We start from the raw sequence: 21,687 nt of genomic DNA, 5'->3' as shown, positions 1-21,687 counted from the left end.
AGCTGTCCTCTGAAGATGCTGGCCACAGAGACTGGCAAAACGTCAGGAAGAACAACCTTCAGAACACAGCCAATGAGCCCGAAAAACCCACAACAACCATTAGATCCCGGCCATGAAAGCCTTCGCAAATACATTAAATGGGAAACATCTGAACACCTTCACAGGTCCCCAAACTTTCTGCAGACTCCCTGTAAGAGACTTACAGATTTGTGTTTTGCACACAACTGGCAAGGAACTGAGGTTCATTGGCCCACTCATGATCTTCCAGATTTATGGGGGTGTTGGGTTGGTAGTCATGGTCAGTTGCTGGTGACCTGGTTCTCTCCTCACGTTAAACATATTGGCTGGTCTAAGAGTCCTGAATATCAAATGCTGATTTGTCATAGTCATGTCCTCAACCATGGGTGATCTTCTGGAGGAATTTTTGCCCGAAATTCTCAGAACAGGGACAGATCTCCATAGCATCAACGAGTCTTGGGAGCCTGCAACCCTCATGCCAGTTCACCAGTTCTCTTTCCTTGCACCACTTTTGGGAGGAAGTAACTTGCCGTTTTGGAGACGCACTAACCCAGTTGCCTAGCCATCAGTATCTGGCCCTTCTCAAAGGTGCCATTTGTAACAATATAATCAATGAGATTTGCTTCACCGAGTCAGTGGCTTTAGTGTTGTGGCTGATCAGTGTAAATGCTGCCATTTGCTCATGAGTAGCTATACTTTATAAATTAGAACTGTTCTTCTGTGGAATGGTTTGGAAACTCCGTTTATTATCAGTAACGACTTTTGCTTCGTCTGCACCCTAGGTCTATATACTGTAATCCGAAACTGAAGGAGAGTTCCGATAGATTAAAAAAAAAAACTCGCCGTGTTTCTACGTTTTTAGTATTACTCAACTCGGAATTCTGTGCGAGAAAAACAGAGGCTGTAATCACGAAATGGGCATTTTCAATGACGATGGGTATCTTTTAGCCCTTGTCCCTTTTGTATTTCCTAGCCATTAGAGCGCACAGCGGAATGCTCATGCATGCCGGAAGTATTGATCGGAAATGCAACAGAACCAGATTCCTTTGAATGGCTTTCACTTGCTGTCCCCTGGCGGCTATCATTGGTCCTCAAGTCGCCCTCCGAGGAAGTCTACCGTGGTTTATCTCTATGGCTTCTGTTTCCGGTGGGCGTAGCTTCTCTCTTCCCTTTCCGTTTCTCCTTGAAAAGATGCTTTCTAGGCTCGAGGCTCTCTCGCTCTCTATGATGTGGGGAGGTGTTTGCCTTTTGTTCTTAATATAGGAGCGCTTTAAGCTGGCTTTCTTCCGGGGTGGGCGGGAGGTGCTTTCGGTGATGGCGGACGAGGAAGGCCAGTTGGATCTGGAGCCTTGCGCTTCTCGTCTGGAGACGGAAGCCGAGGCTGGTGGTGACAGCGAGCTGCTGGACTGTGGGGTGCCCATTGAGTCCAATGGCTACACGCTATACAGGTAGGCAGAGGTGGGGTTTGGGTTAAAAGTTTAAGCGCTGCAAAGCTGTTCAGAAGTGAGCTCGTGTAGCCCTAGCTGGGTCTACTCTCGGGATTTTCCTTTTTAAAATAACTTTTTTTTAAATGGTTAAGCGTCTTTTCATACTAGGGCCACTCTTATCTTTACTGGAAGTAGCTTTGATTTCTTTTAGACGAATGTGAAGTGTAAATGCTCGAATACACAAAAATGTTGCCTTTTTGGTAGTGCTTGACTTCTAAATTGGAGGTGGCGCTCAGATCTCCCTGGAAATAGTCATGCTCTATAATATTCTAGGTGGTACCCAGTGTAGTGTAGTGTGTCAGAGTAGGACACAGAAGGCCTGAGTTCGAATTCTCGCTCAGCCAGGGCAACCCACTGGAGGAGTGGAACAGGTGCTTCGATGCAGAAGGAAGGGCACTGTGATTCTGCTTAGGGACTGAATGTGTTTCTAACTATGGTTGGTACTCAAAACCGGTGCTGGCTACTACAGAATCCATCTGTAACAGCATGTGTAGTGGCCCTATTTCTTTGCAAAGGGGTTTTTCTAGAGCGAAACTGTTCTAGTTTCTAGAAATAACCCTTTCAGAGTCAGAAGTTCTTCCTTTTAATCCCTGATGTATGAGGGCTCTGTAGTAATACAGTGGTGAGAAAAAAAATGCAGTTCGTAACTTGTTTGACGAACCAGTCTGTCTTTGTGTGTTGTGTGAATCTTGGTAGGAATTAAATCTGGGCCATATGTACATGCGGATGAAACCCACCACAGCCAGTATAACCAGCAGCCAGTGCTGTGTGTAAAGAAGCTGTTAATGTTCCTCAGTTCCTAGTGTGCTGTTTGTATGTGAAATTCACATTTTTTTCTGATCCCTCCAACTATGCAATATCTTTATATTTTTTGCTAGTTTTCTAAACTTGAGAAGCTGTGTATTTTCCTGTAAATACTCCTAAGAGCTTGCTTAATGGTCCCAAAGCATCTTCCAAATAATAATAGCTAGAAGACCACCCCTCCTTTTTGCATAAATACTACAGTATTGATTTCCCAACTCAAATACATATGTGGGTTGCATATATCTTGAAACTGATTCCCCCAGACTGCCAGTAGGGCCCACTGATAATTAGCTTTTAGAGGCAACTGGTAATAGTAATTTGATGGACTCTTTGGTTAAGTGCATCATATAAATAGCAACTATTTGGTCCTTTCCTTCTGGCTACCAACTACACTTGTTCACTAAGCTTCTGCCAGTTGTCTTTCTTTAATTTTATAACATTAAAATATATATTATAGGAAATATTTCAAAACACAACTTGAGTGACCAAGCAAACGAATCTTACAAAGAATATAGATTGAAAATACAGTTTAATTGTAATAATTGGATGGATATAATTATGAAACTTTAAATAGGTAGGTCTGTTCTGTGTGAGTGGAAATGAATACTGGGGTGGAGGGAGAAAAAAAGATCAACAAAAAAGAGAGAGTTGTGTCAGGAGGAGAAGGAGAGATGACATTGTGGGTGTGAGTAATGTGTTTCTAATATGGACAAAGTCTGGTATGTTTGTTAGTAATTGTGTAAAATAAATAAATCTGGTGTTCATAAACTATATGAACTGCTGGACAGCTCAGTGGTTTAGGTATCTGGCTGCGGAGCCAGAGGTTGGGAGTTTGTTTCCCCACTGTGCTTCTCTGACAAGGAGTGGATGTGATGATTCATAGGCCTCCTTCCAGATCTGCAGCTCTGAGATGATGATAATTCTGGCATAGAATTATCATCAGTTAAGCCATTTCCATGAGTGGATATAGCCACAGGGCAGTGGAGGTTTGAAATCAGAGTTTTCCTTCTCCTAGATAGGCTGCCTTCCAAGGCTGAACGAGTCCCACCTACCCGGCCTGCTCTCTAATAGTGCAGAAGTATGATCCGATCTGACCCTTAAAACTTTCCTGCCTCCCAGGTATATGCAATTCTAATTGGCTTTCCTATTTACCATCTTAGGGTCAGAGATAGAATCAGAGAATTTGAGAATGGCACCCTCATTTAAAGTAGAAAGCTCCACCCCCTAGGCCCCACCCCCAGGCCATGTGGTGGGGGAGACCAAAAGAAAGCCCAGCAAAAAAATTCCTCACCAAAATGTCCATGCAAGCATACCTGGCCTTCATTTTAACCTAGAGCAAAATCCGGAGCTGGAGTCCCGAAGGCAGTTCATGTCGTTCTGCCAACTCCTGTGACGTTGCTGGAACCAGTTGTATTGGCTCTTGCCTTTCCATTGGACCATTTCAGCAATGCGGAGAGGGGGGATTTTCTGCTTGGGTAACAGCCTATCCTCCATATTACTTTACCCAGGCTTCATGCTCTGGAGAGGACACTCCTCGATACAGAGCATGTTACCATAGTCTCTCAAGACTGAAGGATGCCTATTATTATATAGAGTGGAACTCTAGGCCATTTCAGACAAACAGTGGCTCCGCTAAATTTATCTTTGATTATTATTTGTTCTTGCTTGTAATTAAAAGAAGATACTCCTATATAGTACAATTTGGTTATACAAATTAACAGGATTATTCAAAATATTCTGAATATGGAGCATTTTTTTAGAAGTCCACATGTCAGACTGACTGAAATTATAGGTATAATTTTGTGGTTTGCTCCCAACTCTCTCCACAGAATTGCCAAGTACAAATGAACCCAACTTCTGAAAAGGATTCTGTCGGAAATCAATTATATGGCATTACCAGCACTTGGTTTCCAGGCAAAATCCTCCTTGAGTTATCTTCATATTTTGCATATTTTCTTGTTGGTAAATGTTTTGTTTTGTTTTTACAGGGATAGGAAAGAATGGGCCGATGTTGAGCCAGTTCCTCAAGATGATGGGCCACATCCTGTAGTACAGATTATCTATAGTGAAAAATGTAAGTTTGGGGATATTTTAGTAAACAAATGGGTCACCTACCTAGCAGTGGGTATATTGATTAAACAATAGGCACAAAAATGGAGTTGTACTTGAGTAGATCAAATAGGACCATTTACCCATCCTAGTTGATGTTTCCCCACAATCTCTTCTTTTATCTGGTTCATGCATACTACTTTTTTAATCTTCCAGATATAGAGAAGAGCTAACTGGATTATTTGAGGCATGAGATAATAACTGCATGTGCTCTTAGGAGTAAGCTGGGGTCAAGATTTTTTGACTCTCTACCTGCTTAGTTGGAAACTAAGATGTAAAAAATTGCAACCAGTCTTTCAATCTCAAATAAGAGACGCCAGATTTCCTGACCCGCAGATATATCTAGGCATGCTCCATATAATGCTGTATCAGTGAACAGAGACCAGCTAGACTCATCTAGTTTACTACTTGGTATTGTACTTGGAAAGAAGCACCAAAATAGTACTTGCTCTTAAATTCAACTACCACTGTTTCATAAGATCATGGTTGTTACTTTGCCTTCAACATACATGTAGAATCTTTAAATGAGTAACAGAGGGCTGTTGCTCATTTTAACTGCCATATCTTAATTATTTATACGTCGCCATCTTGGACTTTTTGGTTTTTGGTTTTATTGTTTCTAAATTTGTAAACCGCCCAGAGTAGACCCTTGGTCTAGATGGGCGGGATAGAAATCTAATAAATAAATAAACAAGCCCTTGCCTCTGGGAAAGGAGTGGGAGGCAAGGGTAATGATGGGATACATGTGAGTGAGTTTGGTCTGCTTAGTTTTAAAAGACGGGGAGAACTGGATTATAATTTTGTTCTGATGGCAGATTTGAAGGAGAAAAGGTAGCAGTGTATTATGGGAAAATGTGTAGGCATCCAGGGGAGCAGCTGTGGTACAAGAATTGGAGGAGTGAAAGTCAGAGGCAGACTGTAGGAGAGAAGATGGCTTGGAACTCAAGGACTTTGCACTAAATGGGGAGCTGGTAGAGGAGCTCTGAAAGAGAAGTGTTACGTTTTTTGTAAGTACAGGTCAGGATGACCATAGATGATAGCGATTTTCGCAGTAGAGTTTGCGACAGAGATAAGAAAACTCTGATGTGACAAACGTAAGCCACAGAGTGAGTTGATGTAATGCATTTTTCTTTGTCTAGTTAAAGATGTATATGATTATTTCCGAGTGGTTCTGCAACGTGATGAAAGGAGTGAAAGAGCTTTCCAGTTAACGGGGGATGCCATTGATCTTAATGCCGCGAACTATACAGTCTGGTAGGTAGTGTTGCTGACTTTTCATCTGTTAATAATTTAGATTTTTTAAAAAAAATATTCTTTTTAAATTCCTCTGTCAAATGTATGATCAGCTAGAGTGTCTAGACATATTTCAGGAAGCAGCTGAACATGATGTAGCTGTTCAAAAATGTGACAGCTGGACAATAAGCTGAAGCAAGCTGAGGATATCAAATAATATGCTACCTGAAAACATTTTTCAAGCCGAATGTTTCTGTTGTATAAACAGGTAAAGTGTTATGTAACATATTGTCAAGTACTGGCTAATTACCTTGCTAAATGATAGTTAAGCATTCTGGGTTTTCTGAGATCTAGTTTTTCTGACCTACAGCATTGATTGTGAATCAAAATTTAACTGTGCGGATGCCCAATTGAAAATGAACAGGGATCTTTCATCTGGATTTATTTCAAATTAAGTTGCATTGTATGCGTCTGCCTCTGCTTATTTGCCAGCAGGCTTACTACTTCCTTTTTCAATGCAAAGAAAGGATATAGAGCAGGCAGGAAGGCCTTCCATATGCAAGAGCAACCCTCCCAATCCATATATCAGCTCTGTTAGTTCTGTTGTTTGTAAGAAGGCATTAAAAACATTCAGGAGAAAATGCCCAAACCAATTAATTGTTTTGCTTTTAAAGCTTTGTTTGATTCATTTGAATTATTTCAATAGTGAGTTTTGTGTTATAAAAATATAAGAAGGGAAAAGCATCTACGTAAGCCCACTATCATTTCCCTTCTGTATAGGCACTTCCGTAGAGTTCTTCTGCAGTCTTTGAAGAAAGACCTACATGAAGAACTCAGTTATATCACAGCTATCATTGAAGATCAACCAAAGAATTATCAAGTCTGGTAAAGTATGACTTCTCTTAACAACACAAGTTATTTCTGTGGTCAGGAAGTTCCTATTTGGTGGATGTTCTTTTCTCAATTAAAGATATACCGTATTTCACTGACAATAAGACAGGGTCTTATATTAATTTTTGCTGCAAAAAATGCATTATGGCTTCGGGAGATGTTTTATTTTACAGTCATGTCATCTTCTTTTGGTTGCTGCACAATGTTGCACAGTGGTGGGGGATGGGGTTTCACTTAACTGGGGCTTATTTTTGGGATAGGGCTTATATTACGAGCATCCTAAAAAAACATACTAGGGCTTATTTTCAGGTTAGGGCTTATTTCGAGGAAACGCAGTATTCCTGCTATTCGGGATATTGGTGAAGAAAGAATTCTATAAAGTCGCTTTCAATAATTTATCCCTCTGATATTGTTAATCATTATTTCATTTTTCACTTTGTGCTTTTTAAAAAAACTTTTAGGTCTAGATTGGTGAATCACCATAGTGATTGTATTGTTATGTGGGGTCATGAATTTTAATTTGTAAACTGCCCAGAATAGTGTTTCCATTAGAGGGGTGGTATATACTGTAAATCAATTAAGTAAATAAGTAAGGTGCAGGATTTTTTTAATGGAGGCTGCAGCATGTGAATCTGATAGGGTATCATATGACAAGTATATTTTAAGATGATTGGAATTCTGTGTTTATGATGATGATGATTACACAATAGAACAGAGAGTGTCTACTGCCCTGTTCAATAAAAGAAAAAAAGTAGGAGAGGAATGTTGAAAACTGGTATAAAGAATGACAACAGTAAGTTACACTTTTCAGCTAACAGCACGCTTTCATCCAATAATTTCCAAGTAGAATGAGATCAAAGTGATTTAACTTGTAGTGAGCAAGAGCACAAGATATAAAACAGAAAATGCAACTATCTATGACAAACTGTTGCCCTTTTTCTTCAGTATAATTGCACTGAACTCTTTTGTTATTTTCCGGTAAATACAGCGACATTGTGTAGGATGAAGTTTTAGCATTTTTTCCCTAAAAAGTGTGAGTAGTAAAATAGGCAATTAAGAGGGTGTTCTCTTACAAAACAAGGACTTCTTAAACTTTTAGGCACCACAGACGGGTGTTAGTGGAGTGGCTAAAGGACCCATCCCAAGAGCTTGAATTTATAGCAGATATCTTGAACCAGGATGCCAAGAACTACCATGCGTGGCAGCACAGACAGTGGGTCATTCAGGTATTCCAGTGTTGCTCTTATTAACAAAATGACTGCTTTTATCTGGGCTGGGATGTTTGTGTGGAAGGAGAGCTTGTATCTTGCAAGTAGCCCTAAGTGAGCTACCCACAATTCTTTCTTTTAAAGGTCAGATCATCTAATTTGAAGGACATAATTTGCACTGTTGGTGGTGTCATTTCCAGCTGTACCATGGCATCCAAGATGCTGTTTCACAAGCTGCTCTTAAGTCCATGATGTTCATTGTCTCCGTCTCACTTTTTTCCAGATGTTGTTATATTCCTCTTGAAGTACATACTGATTTCCCCCAAGTTGTAGAATTGTTCCATTTACAGTTATATGTAGAAATGGGGAAATTTTCCCAATGTACTTCCTCTTTTAGTATTTCTCCTTCTTTTGTGTCTTCAGGAATTTAAACTATGGGATGATGAACTGGATTATGTTGAACAGCTCTTGAAAGAGGATGTCAGAAATAATTCTGTCTGGAACCAAAGATACTTTGTAATTTCAAACACAACTGGTTATGATGATCCTGCTGTTCTAGAGAGAGAAGTCCAGTAAGTAATTCAATACAGTGGCTTTTAATTTATGGTATATATACCACTGGTGGGATACAGTAGTATGGGTAGGACTTTTTTTTTTAACTAAAAATGTACTCTCTTTCATCTCTGTTCTTGTGCAGGTGTGGTCTACTGACCTTCCCTGCTACATATTACCCATCTGTGAGTTTTTGACATGTTAGCATCAAAATTCTGGACACTTAGGGTTCCTCTGAGTCCCCTCTTTACCTCTTCCTTTCAAATTACTATAATAAATATGATAGAATGTCTGTAAGTATATAAATGTCCTTCTTTGGAGAAGGGTGAAGTGGCCCTCTTGTTTCTACCATGGTGGGACCCAGGCTCATTGATAGGGTGACTACTGGGATATGTTTCAGGAAAGGCTGGTAACCATTGATCTAATATTCGGTTTTATCTAGAGTCATTTTCTGTCACAAATGCAGTAATTAATGCACTGTGGGTCTTCTGAAGCTTGTTGCGTTTCTGTATAACCTAAATCAGTGGTCCCCAACCTTGGGCCTCCAGATGTTATTGGACTTCAACTCCCAGAAATCCTGGCCAGCAGAGGTGAAGGCTTCTGGGAGTTGTAGTCCAAAAACATCTGGAGGCCCAAGGTTGGGGAACACTGATCTAAATTGTCCATGTGTGCATCCTTTTATAGCCCAAATGAAAGTGTCTGCATACCACGGGAAAAGTATTTGTACAGGGAGCCCTGTGATTTGCAGAACTGAAGAATATCTGAGGGCAGAATCACTACACATGAGGAAACCTTACAGGGCTGAACATGTCTAGTGGACAGCATACTGAGTAATACAGGAATACTTGTTAGAGAAATTAAAAAGGGAAATAGAATAGTATGTGAGATCCAGAATGCAACACTGCAGTAGTTTATTTCAGATCTGGATTATTCTTATGTTACTTTTCTTCTCTTTCAGTATCTTGAGGGAATAAGAGCAGGGTTTTTTTAGAAGCTAAGATGCGTTGGATATTGAAAACCTTCTGAAATCAATAATCGTTTATAATATTTAAATAAACAATAGCTTGAGACTTCTTTTCTCTCTCTCTCTCCTTGTTCTTCTGAATGGATTTAGGAAGGATTAGTTTTCCTTGTAGAAATTTTGCTGTTATTTTATCTGTTGAAGAGATTTATGGGCATGTGTAACGTACTGTCCTATGTTCACTGTATGCATGTGTTTATGTGCACACATGGGTATCTGCCACATAAAACTGAAAATGCTTTGACGTTTGTGGACTACATATGTTTTCACTGCTTCTTCATGAAACACTTTGTTCTCCTTTTCAGGTATACACTAGAAATGATCAGGATGGTGCCTCATAATGAAAGTGCATGGAACTATTTGAAAGGGTGAGATGATATTTGTTAGTAGATGTGTTTGATGAACTTACTGAAGCACAGGAAAAAATGGAAGAATATGATACTGGGAACAGTATTTAATATTTTTTAAACATGATTCTGGCACTTTTGCCTGCAAATGGAATGTTTTAAAATATGCAGGCAATAGATGCATGAAACCATTTAAGTCAGTGCGGCAGCACAGCCAGGTTTCCTGTATCTGGGGGTGGGACCTTAGATGCCTTGCTCTTCTCCTAATTACCAAACAGTTGGTGTAAACAAGTAATACAGTGGTGCCTCGCTTAACGAGTGCACCGTTTAACGAAAAATCCGTATAGCTATCCCTTTTTGGGGATCGCTATACGGATCAGCCCCAATCGCCGCACTCGCTTTGCGACGATTGGGGCTCCGGCAGCCATTTTGGAGCCGCCGAACAGCTGATCGGCGGCTCCAAAATGGCCGCGGATGGCCCGAAATGCCCCCCCGCAGCGTTTTCGCGACCTCCGTAAGCAAGGGGAGGGCGCGAAAACGCTGATAGGGGCCATTTCGGGTCATCCGGCGGCCATTTTGGAGCCGCCGATCAGCTGATCGGCGGCTCCAAAATGGCCGCCGGAGCGAAAACATCACTGGAGGGGGTAAGTTTAGACACTTATTGGAACGCATTAAACTAAGTTTAATGCGTTCCAATAGGTTTTCCTGCCCCGCACAGCGATGTTTTCGTATAGCGAAGGTTAATCCGGAACGGATTAACCTCGCTATACGGGGCACCACTGTATATAGTTTTTCATTTATAGTATGTTCTTGAATTGTCCAGATGTTTCATGTTAAGAAGCACTGCGTTCTCCCTGCAGGCTAGCTAGATTGACACCCGTTCCTTTTTACTGTTGCGTATGCACTGCAAAATTTGCCAGTTCAAAATTTTGTCTATTCAGGTACTATAAAAATGAGTAAAGCTTCCCTGTTGCAGAGAACATGTGACCATATTATCATTTAAGATTTTTTTAAATGTTAAAAAGTAACCTCAAAAGTCAGTCCAAAAAGGGAGATCCTAATGAGAGTTAGATAAATGGTCTACAGTCTAGCTGCCACGTTTAAAAAAAACTGATCTAGGGGGCAACTGATTATTTAACTGAAGCCTTAGATGTCCTCCTTGCCTTCTGGGGGCCTGCATGGCCCTAAATTTTTGAGCTGGTGAGACTTAAAGTAGGAAACAGAAGATAATGAGATTATTCTATTTCTATTACTTTCTGGAGAGGTGTCTATTTATATTTATAAATGTTTGAGCATTTAAATGAAGGAAACAGACCTCTGTTTATACACCACCATCTGGACAATTATCTTTGAAATCAAGTCTGTTGTGACAGAGCTTTCTCTTCTGGGTTAGGAGAAGCTTCTTTCCCTTCAGGTTTGGCAGCAAAATTGACTAGCCTTTGATATCGTCTTGATTCTCAACATCTTCATATAACACTGTCCGGCTGATGTGTGAGAAGTTTCTTCTGGGGGAACTAGTAGTCATCAGCAAAAATCATTCCTATGGCCCACCTCTGGAGCTGCTTCTGATCAAAGGCACTGCTGATTTAGAGTTTGGATAGCTCCTCAGTTCTGTGTCGCTGCTTTTTAATTTTTTTGCCAGACAAGGATGAGGATGGTTTGGAATGAAAGACTTCTCCACTGCAATGCTGAGCAATTGAAATTTTTATTGCACTTATGTGTTTGATATTTCCATGAGCATATGCAAGTTAATAGCACACAACAGAAATTAGTATAAGCTGTGATCTTATTTCTGTTTTATAGAATCAGAAAGGAAGCGTTTTCACTGGAATCCTGGATATCCAGCACTAAATTGTAATTCCTATTAAAGAGTTTCAGGCTTAAGATTCATACACTATCTTTTTGATATTTGATGACTTATAATTACTTGCATATTATTTTGCCTATGCCTTTAGAAAATCTCCAAGGTCTGTAGGAAACGTTGGGCTAGCCTGCAAGTTCAGTATGGTAGTCATGGCTGCATTTTGTTAACAGGATTCTGCAAGATCGTGGCCTTTCAAAATATCCAAGACTCTTGGAGCAGCTGCTAGAACTGCAGCCAAGTCACAGTTCTCCATACCTGATTGCCTTTTTAGTGGACATATATGAAGACATGCTAGAAAACCAGTGTGAAAACAAGGAAGAAACTCTCAACAAAGCATTAGAGGTTAGTTTTAAAAAAGTTAACGTTTTAAAAAACTGGCTCATTATCCCTTATAATTTTTTTGATAGTTACAACTAGATTATATTACTGTGATTATTCCAAATTCTGGCACATCAAATAAATTTGAGGATAAAATTAAAATGCTATTAAGTTTTTACTTGTACAAAATTTAGAATGATATGCATATATTTGTTCTTCAGAGCCATACCTTCCATGAACATGATCCTAAATAAAGAAGCTTGACGTCTGTATTAAGCAGGCTCTAAGACTGTGCTCTTTGGGATTGTTCAATAAAACATAGTAATTGAAATTTTTAAATCTACTGGGCCACCTTATTTCCTTAGGTGGCAGATTTCCCTAACTAGTGTGTAGGTTTGCTGGTAACAATTTAAGCTCCAGGGAGCATAGTCTAAGGACAGATCTTACTATCTGCTTGTCTGCCTCTTCCCCCATTTCTCAGCATGAAGTGCATGCACCATTCTTTAGATACCTGTTGATGCGAACTGAAAGCTTGGAAATGACACATCTGATTTAAAATTTAAACATTTTGTGTTGAAATGGCAGGAATGCATCACATTTTCAAAAAATAACATTTTTGAAGTAATGTCAAAACATTTAAAATTTTGCTTTCAAAATATTCGTCTTTAGATATACATACCATTTGGCTTTGTCCTCTTAGCCAGATAGAAGTAAAATTTCAACATTAAATCTTGATGCATCATTTCTATGGTGAAATGCATCATGCAAAGGAGCATGCTTGCTACTGGTCCTACTAGCCAAGGGTTTTCTAAGACAAGAGACTATCCAACACTGACAGCTGCATGACATGGCTTGAACGTTCTGAGATGTATCAGACCAAGAGTGATTCCAGCCTGTGCAAAACCAGATACTTTTGTAAATAAATTGAAATATAGGAAGCCAATTCTGCCCTGTGTAGTACTAACTAGGGATTAAACTTTGGAGAAATCTGATATTAAGAAGCAATTATATTAATATGCTGTATCATGCATTTGCTGTCAGTATTCTTTTTATGCATGACAGTTACCAGTCTGCAGCATGTCAGTTACAATGCAAATACATTGCCTTTGACATCTAAGCTCAAGGGTGTTATATTTTGTGTACCTTCTTTCTCTTCTTATGCCTTTCAAAGCATTTAAGCTTCGTCTCATTTCCATATAATGTTTACTGTACTCTTAGAATTGCTGACTTGCTATTAATGGTTTCTAGCTGGTCAATATGCTTGAACAGGGGCAGCAGGATTCACAAATGGTTCTTCTAAATTACTGCCTAAATTCAGCATTGTGTTTGCTGCTTTATATTTCGGGAGCAGCTGCTGATTTTTGAGCTTTGGCTATCAGCAGTTCCCAGTGTGGTGTAGTGGACAGAGCAATGGATTAGGACTCGGGAGACCCAGCTTTAAATCCCTGCTCAGCCATGGAAACTCATGGAGGGAGAGTGACACTGATAAAACCACTCCTTAAATACTGTATCTCGTTTACCTTGAAAATTCTATTACATAACACACACATGAGCGGTGGTACGGTTAAGGCACCATTTTCTGCTTAAGAAAGAAAACGGGCAGGGCAAGCAGGAAATCTCTTATTTAGTCTCTATTATTAAGAGGATTGAGTTCATTTTTTATTCTGCTATATTATGTCTGTATATTGCTTTGTCAAATTGAAAAGGCCAGATTGGCCACCTTTGGGCTGAAGTGAGTACAGTATTTGAGAAGGAGAAGGTCTTTATATGCATTGATAACCCTCCATACCAACTTACTTTGCACTCCAGACCTGCTTCTGCTTATTCTTTCTGTGTACAATTAAAAAGTAGATTTATGCTCCTCCGTTTATAAGTAATAAAGAGGCAAAAAGGAGAAAACAAAAGGGAAAAGAAATGGAGGCAAAATGTTGTAAGCAGCCCTGAGTAGACATGGTCTAGAGGGGCGGGGTATAAATTTAACAAACAAACAAACAAACAAATAAATAAATGAGGAGTGTGTGGAATATATACTTATTGTAATTGCACATGCTTAGGTTTCTTTATAGTAGGGCATGAAGCCAAGGGCTGAAAGCATAATGCAGAATGGTAAAGGAGAATTATGGGTGTGCTACTTCAGATTGCAGTAGGGTAGATGGGGGCCAAGTTTTTGGATGTGCTGACCATGTAAAACTCCTTCCATATTTCCTTGTTGTTAGGGAGCCAGGAACACCAAGCATTTTTCATTGATGCGATATCTATTACATATGTTAGGAAGGAATCATCATCAAATGCCGCCAAATCAATTCTGACTTATGGGAAGCCTCTTTGGGGTTTTCCAGGTAGAGAGTCCTCTGAAATGGTTTGTCATTGCCTTCTTCTGGAGGGTGTCCTGGAACTGTACAGCTTGCCCAAGGCCACACAGGCTGATTGTTTTCCTAGGAAGCACAGTGGTGAATCAAACTCCCAGCCTCTGGCTCTGCAGCCAGATATCTAAACCATAGTTCTTTCTTTACTTTGCATGGTTCAGCTATGTAGCTAAGAGGCTATCTCCACATAAAAAGAACGCTGGTACTTGGCTGGGCTGATTATTATTTTTAAGAACATTTTTATCCTTTCCTTCCTCTGTCCTCTAGGTTAAAGGCAGCATACATGGGTTGGATCAGTGGTGCTATGATGTAGCTTATCCTAAGGGACAATAACTAGCTCAAAGCCACACAATTATATTTTTTCTTTGTCCGAGCAGGGCTTTTATCCTAGGTCATCCCAGCATTCAGTTCATTACATCAGCCTCCCCCAACTTGGTAGCTTCCAGATGTCCTAGATTGTTGTCGATCAGCATGGGAAGGGGCTGCAATAGCTGGAGATGAGGAAAATGTCTTGATCGGCATATTTGGAAGTCACTGATTGGAGAATAATGTTTTTTGCCATGCTTATTTTCTGCCCTAAAGTTTCAGGATGATGGAGGGTGATCTGGACAATGTGAATTCAGTTAGCATGAAATCAAATGGAAATGCATTTATTGTTGTGGAACTCAGAGTGATTTTCATCATCCTGTTCATTTACTGGCTCTCTTGCTCACTAGTTAAAAAGACGAGTGGAAACAAGTAGTGGCAGTGCTAGACATGACTCCTGCAGCAGCTTTTCTAAGAGCACTGATGTCTGCTTGTTTGTTTATAACATTTCTACCCTATCTTTCTCTGTAAGGACCCAAAGCAGATGACATCATTCAAATACAATATTTAAAGATAAGAACAATAAGTATACAAATATTTTTAAAAGATCAGACAAATACCACAGCAAAAGATGGTAAACAGAAGCAACATCAAAACACATTCAATACAGTAAGGCACAGGAATCTATTTAAGAACCCCACTCAGGCAGCCAGTAATTATGGGAAAGCTTTCTTGAAGAAAAAGTTTCCTAGACAAATAACTGGAGGGGATTTGGTTGTTTTTAGATACAAAAAGAGCAAACACGTGTGTTTTTAAAAAGCAGCTATGCATGGAGTCCCCAGAAGCTTTGACTTGGATTCTACTGTTGAATAGTTTAAAAAACAAAAACTTGTATAACTGTAATACTCTTCTTATTTTATGCTATGCAGTATTGTCTCCCCTGCCCCACAGTAAACTCTCTGGCACCAAGATCTGTATTTGAAAAACAGCACTGCCAAACATTCTGTAAAACATTGTGCATTGAGGGTGATACATAATAAACTGAGTATAACAACGTAACAGCATTTTAAAAACTTGTAATTTTCCTTTCTGTAGTTATGTGAAATCCTGGCTAAAGAAAAAGACGTAATACGGAAGGAGTACTGGAGATACATGGGAAGATCCCTTAAGAGTAAACACAGCCCAAATGAGGAACAGAACATACAAAGTGAAAGTGATCAGCAGTAACTTCACGTTGAGAGGAAAGACTGTTGCATTCAGCTCTGTGTATTATGGAACGTCCGAGGGGGACTGCTAGGCAGACAATTAAATAGTGTTATTTCCCCCTCGTCCCAAAATACTTTGTAACTATACATTACTGAAAAGGTATTGCTTCTAACCACACCAAGAATGCAAAGCGTTCTACATAACAAACTGACCTGTGGTTACTGCTGCTATACGCGTTAGCTGTGGAGTGGTCCAAAGCACTGTGCGTTTAAAAAACACTTAGTTATTACTTGAATTGTACCAAATAAAGGAATTGTTTCTTAACAGTAAATGGATAATGCTATACTAGCAGTTTTAATGCCCTAAATCAATTCCCAGCCTTGACCGCCATAAAGTTGCCCCTGTTCTCATACAGCAAGTGCATGTTAAGATTCTGAATGTATTTGAATTGGATTGTAGAGACCTTGTGTACAGTGGATATATAGAGTAACTTAATTTCAGTTACTGTAAGGAGAGTATGCAGTTGTATATTGGAGCAGCTATGCAACACTGTTTTCATTGTACCCAACTAATGCCATCAATAATTTGTAATAAAAGTATAGATACTTGTAAAAGAATGGAATGTGTGTTCAGATATTTGCATTTATTGAAAAACATCTACGGAAAACAGATTAAAGCAGGCTTTATGGAAACTTAGGATTCTCAGTGTGGCCCCTTGGTATCCCCATTACATTACAGTGGACCCTTGACTTACAGACGGCTTGACTTACAGACTTTTTGAGTTACAGACTTCTCTGGCCGCAAAATTTAGGTTTGACTTGCAGACTGAGATTTGACTTACAGACCAGAAAAAAACCAAAATGGAACAAAAACGGCCTGTTACGGGATTAATCAGTTTTCAATGCACTGTAGGTCAATGGAGACTTGACTTACAGACTTTTTGACTTGAGAACCGCCTTCCAATACGGATTAAGTTCTCAAGTCAAGACCCCACTGTACCTGCAAGCGCCTGAAACATCTTCAGCCTTAGGAAGTTAGTGATCTTTGATAGCAGTAGAAACTACTGCTGAGTCTTTGTCTGACTTCCTGACTGCCTCCCTGTGGGTAGAACTATTAGCTTCCTGGAGTTCTGTGCACATAGAAAAGTGTGTGCCCATGTGCACACGGTCACATCATGTTTGGTTGGTTTATTGACACTTTTCAAGTATTTAATTTTTTTTTTCTCCACATTAGTGTCTGAAATAGAATTGATAATTTTACAGTGTGGCCAAGAGTATTTTGGACAACTTTGGGGTGGTGAAATTGGCTGTTTCGTTTTGAGAGCAAAACACTTGACTCTGATGTCAATCTTAAGTGGTAGTTAACACATACATACTCATTAGTATAACATTAAATGGTGACTTCCATGTGTGAATTTACCTTCACGGATTATTAACACAAAAGGTACATTTATTTCAACTTGCAACACTGGTTTTTCAGCAGAGCATGTCATGCATTCAGCCAGGTGTCAAATAGAGACATATTTGAGTGAAGCAGCTTTACTTTTTTAAAGCACCAGTTGGTTTTTTGCATTTCTAAAGTGCTGACCCCTGTTAACAGAAGCATTTCTGCCTTCTGAGACACTTTTATTCCTATTTTCTAATATTTGGATATTCACTCTTCTGATAATGAAGCTTTGAAAACTTTAGCAAAGGTCACCAACTTAGAAATTTCAGACCATCTTGGAATGTATCATTTAGACATGTCTCCATATTGGAAAGAAAAATACTGTAACTTCGAACAAGTGGCCATTCGCAGTGGCTTCATTTGCCCAGGGCAAACCAAGGGTTTTGCTTATTATGAGTAAACAGCATAATGTCTGGTTTTGCTTTGCACAAGCATATAAAGCTGGGAAGAGTTAACTTACTGTAGTTTTTGAAACCAGTATTCTAGCTGGTTGCCCTCAAAGAGGCTAGGCTGAGCAACCTGAATTACGCCTGCCTATGATCCTTCATGGTTTGGGACCAACAGATTAGATCCCAGGGGCATACGTCAGAGTAGGCAATCCTTTTCTCATTTCCCCTACTTGTGTAAAATACCTGTATACACAACATGCTACAGTACTTACATTTAAGCCAGGAAATCTCCCTTAGTGTTCTATGTAAGATAAATTACCCTGTTTATCTGTCTCCACATTTTACTACATTAAATAGGACACCAAGCTAGAGTGAAGTCTCTTATCTCTGGGTTACAATATAAGCAACTTCTCAGGCTTTATCTTGGTAAGAGTTTAGCGGTGAGAAGGATACAGGTGAGTTGGGAGCTGGGTAATTTGGATCTTTTAGGAATAATTTTGTCTTGAGTTCCCAGAGTTTCATGTGTCCTAAGAGAAATACAGGGATACTGTTGCAGTCAGGCTGAATTACCCCTGCTCTGTTATAACATGTAGCACAATCTATCATCTGTCCTGGTGACATATGCAATACAATGTACTTCAGCATCATTAACAAGCATTCTTGGTAGCTCCTACTGTGATGTGGACATGGAAGGAAAGCATCTGTTTATAAGCCAAGAAGACCAAAAACCTAGAGCTACTTAATGTATAAAATTAGGAGGCTGCCATATATGGTGGAATCAATTTCAGTTGCTGGAACTTTGAGAAAAAGGATAAAATCTTTGCAGTATTGCATCTCATTACATGGCCAGGTGGGACGAAGTGAATGCTTTTTCTATTAAGAACTAATGTCTGCTACCCAAGAAGGAGTCAAGAGATTGCTCTTAAAAATGATCTTTAACTTCATGTTCCTCAACAATTATGATCCAGTTTTAAATACTGTTTTGTCTGAAGATCATTGCTAGTTGTGAGGATGGCACTGCACACAATTTTGGATGGCACCTATTATCTAGACCCATTTTAGTCTTGGTTCAGACCTGATATCTGGTTGCCCTCCAGGATGATCTTTATCAAGAAAGCATGGGAGTGAACACTCTTCCTTGTGTTTCATACTACTCAACATGGTTTCTCTTTGGATCTGGTGCTTCAGTTACTCTTCTCCTACCTAGAGGGTATGTTCCAGAGAGCAGCACTGGAAAATTGTCTTCCTGCCTCCTAGCAGCTCTGCTGTGAGTTGCCACCAATACAATAATATCTGAGATGCAATTTAATATATAATTATTGGGAGTGATCACCAGGAATTCTGCAACAAAATGTAATCAGTCTTGTGCAGAAACCTGTTTTTCTATCACACCAGAGTCAGGTACAATGGTGCAGGTTTGGGATCAGTCTCTGGTTGTAGGAATGGGCTGGCATGAGGGCCAATAAATAGAGGGAAAAGTCTCAACTTGTGGATGGGTGGTCTCTTGAAGATTACCTGTTATGGATGAAGTTGCACTCCCTATGAAGGATTACGTGTACAGCCTTGGTGTACTCTTCAATCCCTTTCTTTCCTGAAGGCTTAGCTGTCTTCAGTGGTTTGGAATGCTTTGGCTGGTGCAAGAGTTACAACTCTTTCAGGTCAGAAACAACTTGGGTGCAGCAGTCCAGGCACTGGTAACCTCTGGACTACTGCAGTATGCTCTGTATGGAGTATCCTCAACTTGAGTTTAGAAGCTAGAGCTGATGCAAAATTATTTGGTTAAGACTACCAGCTTGAACATTGCACCTCTGCTGAAGAATACTGTCTACAGTATTTATTTGCTGCTGGGCCAGGTTTAAGGTTGTTGCTCATTTATAAAGCTTTAAATTACTTAATACCTGATTGCTTGGAGACCGCCTTCTCCCTGACAGACTCACCTAGTCCTTCAAATTACTTAGTTATTTGAGCAGGTGGTCAGTGCTCTGGCACCTTTCATGTGAAATATGACATGCATCGACAATTTTTAATTAAAGATTACTTAAATTTAGTTAAAACTAACATTGAAAATATACCAATTTGTGCAAGCTTTTCCCAGTTGGTCCAATTGCATTTTTGTGTGCTTTTATTATTTTGGCATACTGCTTTGAAAATTTCAGATCTAAATACTACATCTTTGTAAATAAATAAAGTACTACTTCCGTGCTAATTTTAATGTGCATTTCTGTCCTTTATACCAATGACATCTTTAACAAACTACCATTCTTCTGATATTTTGGGCTACATCTTTCATTACCACTCACCATTGGCCATGTAAGAAAGAAGGAAGCTTATGGAAGCTGTAGTGAGAACATTTGGATTACACCAGGTTGGGGAAGACAGAACAAAATTAATCAGTGTAACATTTAGGTGCATTTCTGATAGAAGTGGCTTTCTGCTCAAGTATTTCTGTCAGCTGGCAAGTTAGTAAACTATCAATAGATACAAATATCTGCTATCTTATATCTTAAATTATGAATAAAATATAATTTATAAGCAAATTTAGTAAGAATAATTTCTGTCTAATCTGTCTTCAAAATGTCATAATTTTATGGGAATGGGAATAAAATTAATGACAGCACATTGTCACAATGAATCAAGAAAACACGTTGCTCCTGAATTTGGATATGTGAGCTTACTTTAAATTTAACAATTGTTTTCCTGTTTCCTCAATACTTTATTCTTCAAATGGGCTATAGCTTTCCATGTTTGTCAATGGTGATGAAATCCCATCATTGTCCCTTAGTAATCATGGTGACCACTTCCGTTTAGTTATATGAGATCATGCTGTTTGTAACATAGCTGCTATTATTTCAAAGAAGATTGAAGCAAAAATAACCTTGGAGATGGCCATTTTCTGAATTGTATGATTAGGATACTGGGCAGGAAATCACTGGTGGGAAGGGGTGGTGCTGGAGTAGTGTAGAGGGAGCAGGAAAAGAATGGAAGGGGAAGAAATTACAAACCTGTGAAGAAATGTGCATTGCTAAATTTGTCAGCATATATATGTAGGTGCACATAAAATGCAAAAAAAGGAAAGAATGTAGATTAAATGGAGATGGAGAAAATAAAGAAAAATATAGAACAAATCTCAGAAGAGTAAAAAATAATTATTGGCAAAAGAGGGGGGATTGAGAACAATAAGAATTGAGACTTGGAAATAAAATTAGGAAAGTTTAATTAATAAAATAAAAGGTGTATATTTCCCTGTGGTCCTGAAGATTACATTTCAAAATTGAAATCTTATTAAGACTAGCTGCAAACATATTTATCTGCATGCAGTTTATAAATCATCAGGTTTTATTTATAAACAAAAATGAATGTGATAGAAATAGGCTAATGTTAAACAGGAGTAGGGAACCTCCAGCATGTCAGGTTTTTTTGGACTTCTGGTCCCAGAAGCTCTAGCCATTGCGGCCATTGGTAAAGTGCTATAGAAGCTGTGCCTCCTCCAAAACTGGAGAACCAAAGTTCTGGGATTTTGACTATGTAGGTGTTGGGGCACATGAAAAACAAATATTTATTCCTAGTAAGTGGTAATGTTTTATCTTTATAAAAAAAAAATTATTGATTTGTGAAACTTGATAATAAATAAGGATAATGAGATAAGTATTACTCAGAAAGTATTACTCTCTCAGTAGTTCGCATGAAAAGCTTGAACAGCTTATGAGAATAGCAAAATATGATTCAAACATTGTTGAAATAGGTTTGGGGTGTGATTCACAAATAATTTGGATCTGCAGACTTAAAATGAAAGAAGAAATAACACATTAAAACAATGTATGTGGAATCATGAATTTATTTTTTCCTTATTTTCCAAAGAATGCAAAATGTTGCATTCTCTTGGCAAAATTAGAGTGCATGGGCAAAGGGCAATGTTGGAGTAAAAGGAATATGGGGCCACTCCGTTCTCTCCCAACCTTTCTCCTTATTCAGCACATTACCTGCAAAAGGACTGATCACTCATACTAGGTGCCTTGTATTGATGGCCTGTAGAAGCTTTTTAAAGTCACTGTGAGGGCCACAAATTGCGGCCCCTATATTACAACTTTCTAAATGAGGTGATAATTATGATGATTGTGTGCT

At 39.1% G+C, this 21,687-nt stretch overlaps 1 protein-coding gene across 1 annotated transcript; it reads left to right on the top strand.

The window, feature by feature from the left end:
- The first annotated feature begins 1,180 nt into the window (after positions 1 to 1,180).
- Positions 1,181 to 16,347, top strand: FNTA (farnesyltransferase, CAAX box, subunit alpha). Its single transcript, XM_020801392.3, has 9 exons — positions 1,181 to 1,466; positions 4,298 to 4,383; positions 5,558 to 5,672; positions 6,432 to 6,536; positions 7,642 to 7,768; positions 8,174 to 8,322; positions 9,629 to 9,691; positions 11,705 to 11,876; positions 15,620 to 16,347. The coding sequence occupies exons 1-9, from the start codon at positions 1,333 to 1,335 to the stop codon at positions 15,749 to 15,751; spliced, it is 1,083 nt and encodes a 360-aa protein (XP_020657051.1). The 5' UTR covers positions 1,181 to 1,332; the 3' UTR covers positions 15,752 to 16,347.
- The last annotated feature ends 5,340 nt before the right edge of the window (positions 16,348 to 21,687 follow it).

This window comes from Pogona vitticeps, chromosome 2, assembly GCF_051106095.1.
Source record: "Pogona vitticeps strain Pit_001003342236 chromosome 2, PviZW2.1, whole genome shotgun sequence".
In the NCBI taxonomy this organism is placed as follows: domain Eukaryota; kingdom Metazoa; phylum Chordata; class Lepidosauria; order Squamata; family Agamidae; genus Pogona; species Pogona vitticeps.
The sequence above is the reverse complement of the archived record's forward strand: the minus strand, read 5'-3'. Positions and strand labels throughout refer to the sequence as shown.